This window comes from Monopterus albus, unplaced genomic scaffold, assembly GCF_001952655.1.
Source record: "Monopterus albus unplaced genomic scaffold, M_albus_1.0 scaffold82.1, whole genome shotgun sequence".
NCBI classification, from domain to species: Eukaryota; Metazoa; Chordata; class Actinopteri; order Synbranchiformes; family Synbranchidae; genus Monopterus; species Monopterus albus.
The window spans coordinates 1,901,620-1,908,784 of NW_018127962.1; the positions used below are offsets into that span (position 1 = coordinate 1,901,620).

At 40.1% G+C, this 7,165-nt stretch overlaps 1 protein-coding gene across 3 annotated transcripts; it reads right to left on the minus strand.

The window, feature by feature from the left end:
* Positions 1-415: 415 nt before the first annotated feature.
* On the minus strand, positions 416-6,637 carry sla1a (Src like adaptor 1a). 3 transcript variants are annotated; one of them, XM_020606801.1, is made up of 9 exons: positions 6,586-6,637; positions 5,258-5,442; positions 4,671-4,751; positions 4,235-4,334; positions 3,950-4,036; positions 3,648-3,751; positions 2,140-2,271; positions 1,564-1,693; positions 416-1,032 (listed from the first exon to the last, which is right to left on the minus strand). In XM_020606801.1, the coding sequence occupies exons 3-9, from the start codon at positions 4,741-4,743 to the stop codon at positions 831-833; spliced, it is 828 nt and encodes a 275-aa protein (XP_020462457.1). In that variant the 5' UTR covers positions 4,744-4,751; positions 5,258-5,442; positions 6,586-6,637; the 3' UTR covers positions 416-830. The 3 variants fall into 3 exon arrangements, with proteins under 3 accessions (XP_020462457.1, XP_020462455.1, XP_020462456.1); XM_020606799.1 differs by having other exon boundaries at positions 6,393-6,622; XM_020606800.1 differs by lacking the exon at positions 6,586-6,637 and adding an exon at positions 5,761-6,225.
* Positions 6,638-7,165: the final 528 nt, after the last annotated feature.

Genomic DNA, 7,165 nt, shown 5'->3' on the forward strand with positions numbered 1-7,165 from the left:
TGATCACCTGACTCTACAGTTCCCAGAGGCTTGCAGCTATAATGCTGGGTCTCCAACTACAACAGGCTGTTTGTAATGAAAAAGCTCAGACAAACCCACTGCACAAGATCTGCCCAGCAGCAAACAGCAGGCAGACAAAGTTAGTGACTGGCAGGCTAACACAGTGGAGCATTTAGCTACTGAAGAGCCAGATGTTTCTGTCAAGAGTTGGTTGAGACCAAAGCAGAGCAGAAAGGAGAGTTAATATTGAACAGTTATTACAGCAGGTGGATGCAAAGTGAGTCCACATTATTGCCAATGTTGCTCTTTTTCTACTGTATTAGCAAGCAGTTTGCTAAAATGTTCACCACATCATCATAATAAGGTGTAAAAATGTCAAAATTGCCAAAGAATCACATAAGATAATATCACAATATGACCATTCAACCAGTGAAAATTTATTAGCAACACAGCAAGATAGTTTGAAAGCCACTAATATATATTAATATTACCCAGTAATACCCACAGCATTCAAGTCTTCTTTAAACCATTATAATGCCGGGCTGTTTGTTTTCCTGGCTCTTGTGCAGAATACACACATCACAGTTTAATTGCACTATCGTCCAGTTCGGCTCCCTCTTATCAGCTGAGTGAAAGTGTAACTGATCATGCAGTTTGTGTTAATGTTAAAGTATTGCAAAGTGCTCATATTAGAAACTAAAACACACTTTGATCATTGAGATGCTTTTCGGTACAGCCCTCTGCCGACATCAGAAATGTGGTGAATTTGAGAGGATGCCCTCTATAACCTTCCATCCGAAGGTAATCCAGTCTGTTTAATGCACTGTTCTCTAGATGTCGTCTTCATAGTCAATGTTTGCAAGGTTATTTTCGGGGATACCATAAAGAGATCTACTTTTTTTCTTCCTGCTCTCCACTCTCATCTGTGCAGGGTCTTGATTCCTAGAAAGGGACAGGTAGGCAGCGATGCTGTTTCTGACGCCGTAGCTCACCATGTTGTCACCGCAGCTGTCTGTGTTGACCAGCTGCGTCCTGTTATGGGAGGAGATGAAGAGTTAAATGAGAACAGAGCACCTTTGCCTTACAGTTTTCTTCTTCACCTGTGAAATTTCCCTTAAATCCAAAATGAGCTTAAACGACCAAGTGAACAACTTGAGCTGAAATGATCCTTTGAGAGAAAATTAATCAGCAACTATTCTCATAATTACCTAATTATTTCATCCATCATTTTTCATCTCTGGTTCCAGTGTGAGGATAGGCTGCTCTGCTCATATTTTACATTTAATTGAATATCTGGGATTTTTTTAATGTTGGTCTGCAATTTGCAGAAATTTCAAACACAAAGATTAATTAATTCATTAAGTAATTAGCAGATTAATATGTAATAGATATAACTGCTAGTTGCAGCTGTAATCTAAGTTGTTACAGCTGATCTTTGCTATTTCAACATCCAAGACCAGCATCAGCTGACACCAAATCAGCTACCATCTGCCACAGTCATTGTGTACTGCCACGTTGGCATGAACGAAGCTGATAAATATCAGCACCGAGCCTCCACTGTACCTGTCTACTTTCTTCCAGTCGAAGTTATGTCGCATGACTACGGGTGGAGCTGCAGCGCTTGCATCTAGCTGTGGGGCCACGCCCGACAGACAAGGGGAGGTTAGCACACAACACAGGCCATCTGCACAGTCTGAAAAGGCCAAGACAGAGACGTAAAATGCTGCTCTCATGCTTATAAACAAACACAGAATACAAACTGTTGCATAATTTGCACTTTCGCATACTACTGCTCAAGCGTACACACAAATTGTTTGTGAAGGGGATGTGATCCATGTTTGCATGGAAAAACTGCATTATTGCTATAGTTAACACTAACACTTTTTTCCGCTGTGTACGCACCAGTGGTTGCTATAAAACATACATATTGTATCTCATTTCCTGCTTTTATCTAAAGATGATCTGTGAGAAATGGAAACAAATAGAAAGACAGCCACTGATAAGTAACAGCTCTATATTAAGAACATGATAAATATTTTTATGCACGTAATTGCTCTTTGGGTGATGTTCATTTCCTCTTTGCTTATTTTTAGGCCAATGTTTTTCTGTTCAGTTACGGGTGGTTGTGCATTTACGCACCAGAGTAGTGGTTGACCATGTCCTCGAGGCACTGGAAAGTGAGGCGGGGGGAGATGTAGTACCAGCTGTTGTCCATTCTGAAGATACGATAGTGCTTTACCATCCTGTGCTTCACTGAGAGTGAATACAGACCTGAGGATATGACACACACCGTACACTTAATAATACTGTACGCGCTTTCCATTGCTGTATGACAACAAGCTGCTTGTTTCCTAAAAACAAGCACATAATGCTTTGAGGTTACTGTAATTTTGTCAGAATCAAAGAACATCAGTTATTATTGATCCTCTCATGCTGAAAATGTTGTCAGGGAGAATCCACTTATCGGTAAAAAAAAACAAACCTAAAACTCCCTTTCAGCACCTCTAATGTCCATTAATCAACACTTTGTCTCTTGTTTGTTTACTCTGTACCAAAATGTAAGTGGAAAAATGACTATTTGTGGTTTTATAAGGGGTTATTTTGTAGTTTATGTCTTGGCTAGGAGCAGTAATTCCACCAGCTCCATGAAATATCCAGATATATAACATGTCAATTAGTGATATTAGGATCAAATCAAATCAAATCTATTTATATAGCACTTTAAAAACAACATCCAGTTGACCAAAGTACTTTACATAGCAGAATAAAACAACAATAAATGACTAAAATAGAATAAATAAGACCAGTGCAAAAAATAAAACAGCACAATAACACAGACACACAGATGACACACATTCAATAAATTAAAATTAAAAGGAATGCATCAGGCCCTACTGGGTGTTAAAAGCCAAGGCAAATAAATATGTTTTAAGCAATGATTTAAATTTAATGAGGTCAGGAGCTGATCTAACATTAAAAGGTAGACTATTCCACAATTTAGGGGCTGCAACAGTAAAAGCACGATCACCGCAACATTTATATCTGGCCCTGGGAACCTCTAAAAGAAGGTTCTGGTAGGTGGAGTTTGTTACCTTTGAACAAAGCCAGACTAACTGTTTCCCCTTGTTTCCAGTCATGGTGCTAAGATAACGGTCTGCTGGCTGTAGCTTCATATTTTCTATACATGTATGTAAATGGAATTGATTTTCTTATCTAAGACTAGGTAAGAAAGTGAATAAGTGAACTATTCTCATTGCTTGTTTGTTGTGGTTGGAGTTTTCAAAATATTTTTGATGGCATTTTTCCTTTGCAGACAGAAAATACGAGCTTAGAGAAATTGGTACTGACATACATCAAACATCCCCTGCCAGAAATGGCATGGCTTTACACCGTGTGAACAGATTTGCAAGATCCAAATTTGCAATTTGCTTTCATTGGAAACATCATCCAGTCTCGTCCGTTTTGGACTCTGTTTGCTTGTTTTTCTCTCTTCTTAAATGTTGTTTTTCATGACTTTAGTCTGAGTAGATCTGGTCTGGCCTGTCTTTTACTCCACAGCTTGGTGAATGCTTAACTTTTTGACAAGTATTTAATGCTTCTACATAGACTCTTCATTCTGCATACCTTGCGGGGAGTAATATTCTCACCTCTCTCCGTGCTGCTCTCCCGCACCATGAAGGAGCCCACTCTGTTCCCAGGCAGAAGCAGCAGTTCTTCAGCCTTCTGTCTCCCCACCCCTTCAAACAGCCAACTAAAAATACATTATGAATTAAAATAAACACTTGTGGCATTCTTAATCTGGACAGTAAAAGTCAACACATCTCCCATTACCTCCCTTAAAACAAAGATCTTAGATAATAATGCCGAAAAGATGCACACTGCAATTATAGCAAGTTTACACAGACCAACAAGGCCTTGACTAGAAGAAATTTTATTATGATTTACTTACCCGTGGTACACTTTGGCTGCGTGGCTGTTGGGTATGTAGTTGTCCTTCCCTGTTTGAACAGAGCGGACTCTCCACCAGTAAGCCTCCCTGACCACAGGGAAAACAAAGAGGAATTGACAACTGACCTTTAGTGCGAGCACTTCTCTAAACTTAGATGCATGAGATATCCTTTCTTTCTGTCAGACTTTATTTCCTCATATGTGTTTGTGATCTTCTGTCTACCAAATATGCATCTGACCTGAAGAACGGGATTGTTTTAATTCAGGAATGTACAACAAAACGTACTGTGTGATGAGTCTGAGCTTTTCCCCCACTCTGTAGATGGGCTCGCTGATTTCAGGAGCAGGGTAGTCCTGAACCACCACCACCATGTTGTCCTCTAAACCTGCCAAGAACAGTATTTACTGCATTCACCAACGGCCAAATGCTCATACACAGATATAATGATTTGGACAGAACTGAAGTTATTGCCATTTAATACTGTTTTAGTGGTTGTTGTAGATTTGTTTTCAAGTGTAGCTCATGACATCTCTGATACCAGCAGATTAACAAAGATGTGCATATTGTAACATGCAAATAAATTGTTCCTGGCAACTGAGAAATCAACACGCTTCAGTGCAGGGATAATGCAAAATGTTGTCAGTGGAAACATCACAGAATCTTAAAAAATACTTTTATTACAAACAGCTAATGTTATTAGAATGTTGCAGGGAGTGCTTACTCTTTATAGAGTTGTCAAGGTTTTCAGTGTTGACCTTTTTCCCGGCACTCACACCTCTCATCATATTCCCCATCCTCCGGCCTGAAGTCGGGGCAGAAAGAGATAGCAAGACGATGTACTCCTCAAGTCCTCAAAGCTGCATTTTTATGCCACCACATCTCTCTCTGCTGCTCTATTATAAAGTCTGTAACTTCCTTAACTTCCTATGCGCTGACCATTGAACTATCTCAACTGACACACGCATTGCAGAATGGGGAAGCTGAGGCTAGATGTTATCACCCTCAATTTTCCATTGCAACAACCTTGCTCCGTGAACTGACAGCTAATAGTGATTAATCTAATTTTTTCATTGCAAAATCCTGCACCCGAACTACAAAGCACAAGTTATTTCACATAATGTACATTTGCTTAGTCAAAAATATCTATTTCTGTGCATACATTTCAACAGATCCCGCCTGTGTGACGTCTCTTATTAAGTAACATAGTGCTCAGTTCGTCAGTATGAAGAAATAGCTGTTCCTTCATGCACAGGAACTACAAGTGGTACATAACAGATGTAGTAGATGTGGTAAACTGAAAACACATACCTATAGGATCTGAAGTTCGCCTGCTGTGATGGCATCAAATGTTGTCAGAGAGATGATGGCCCAGAGGGGTCATGGTGGCAGCAGCGGAGTCTGGTACTAGAATGGCACCATGTTCACAAGAGCTTATGAGAACGGCCTGTCACGGAGTGTGGCAACAGCTTTGCATCTGACTGCAAACTCACTTCCTGTAATGAAATGAGGAAGAGAGCCAAAAAAGCGGTGACACGCAAAACCGATCACAAATAAAGAGAGTCAACAGCAAAACTCTAGATGTTGTTTAGAGTAACTGAAAAAAATATTATAGGATAATGTGCATCTCGATAATGTCACAATAGTGACAAAATATTTTTATGACTGCCACTTTTCCCAATAATCTGTTTTTTGCTGTTAGTTTTTGTTGTTATGAAAAATACGGGTGGGATTTTAAACTGAAATGATTAGTCAGTTAATCGACTGACAGCAAATCACCAGCTATTTTGATAATCAGTAATAGGAGGTGTTACCTTGTTACACCTTCTTTATCATAAAGACTTGATGCTTTTCTGTGTCTTATGTGATAGCAAAATATTGTGGCGCTCCACTGGTTTGGATGAGTGGAGCTGGTCTGACCCTATCCTATACTGGGACATGTAACTATCCAGCTGTGCGCTGGCACCTAGACTGACAAGGAGGAGAACACCGTCTCTGTCTTTTCTTGGCTTTATTCAAAGAGTACAAAAACAAGAAAGAAAAGGGTTGCAAAACGCAGCACTGTGTGCTCACTGGAAAAAGTAACAAAACAGAACATTACAGGTCTCTTCCCGAACTTCACCATCGCCCGCCAACAGAACCAACACAGCACACCCACCTGTCATCCCTCTTATACCCTCCCGCACCTGTTCCTCCCCAATCCCACATTGGCCAGAACAGCACGGCATTTCGCAGAAAACAGCGGTAACCAATACAAGCACATTATTCGACATTACGGCTGCACCTACTTAACACAGACTGGTCAGGGCCGCCACAATATTTTAAATATTCTAACAAGATATTTGAAGACGTCATCGTGGGCTGTAGGAAACTGTAAATGCTTGGCTATTTAGTGAAATTCTATGAACTAAACAAAGAAAAAAATTCAACACACTGATAAACATACTTAATGCTAGACCTTTGTATGGTCCTGACCAAATGTTAGGTAGCAAACAGAGACTGCAGGAAGTTACTGGTCCCTGAAGTCACTCATTCCTGGAAAACAGCAAATTTCCACTGGGTCAACCTAACGTAAGAAACTGTTTCCGGGGTTTTTGCTAAGCTAAGCTAACACCTGGCGACTGTAGCTTCATATTTACCCTACAAATGTGAGAGTAATATCCATCTACAAGAAAGTCACTTTCGGCTTTTCCCGTTTTCGCCACACTGACGACTCGCATGTTGACATTTGGCACGTGTTTTACGCCGGATGCCCTTCCTGACGTGAACCGAGGCCGCAGCAGCGAGAGTGCTGCGCCACTAGCCTACCAGGGACGGCTGGAGTAATATCCATCTATACATTCTATTAATTCTATCATCAAATAAGCAGCAGATGAATCGGAAATAAAAGATAACCATCAGTTGCAGCCCTGCAATGAATTACAATAAAATATATGCATAGTGTTACTATATTGCCACTGCAGTACTTATGCTGAGATATTCAGAAATAGCCAATAGAAAGGAAGACAAGATCAAATATTAAAAGAATTCTGCAAAACCTTCAATACACTGACATGGCATGTCGTGGTGTGGTGGTGCATTACACATTACATTTGGAGCCACGGGTCACACAGAAACTACAATTTGAAGAAGACAAGGATTTCAGAAGTTGTCTAATCTATAACAAAGAGTACATATAACATACATATAACAAAGTTTGGTTTCTGCTATGGGGTCTAC

Bases quoted from the DNA above. Each gene is read 5' to 3' on its own strand.
- sla1a (XM_020606801.1), bottom strand. From the start codon at position 4,743: ATGGGGAATATGATGAGAGGTGTGAGTGCCGGGAAAAAGGTCAACACT. The intron at 3,752-3,949 runs GTAAGTAAATCA...ATGTATTTTTAG, and splicing joins GCAGCCAAAGTGTACCACGG to TTGGCTGTTTGAAGGGGTGG. The intron at 1,694-2,139 runs GTGCGTAAATGC...TGGCCTTTTCAG, and splicing joins CATGGTCAACCACTACTCTG to ACTGTGCAGATGGCCTGTGT.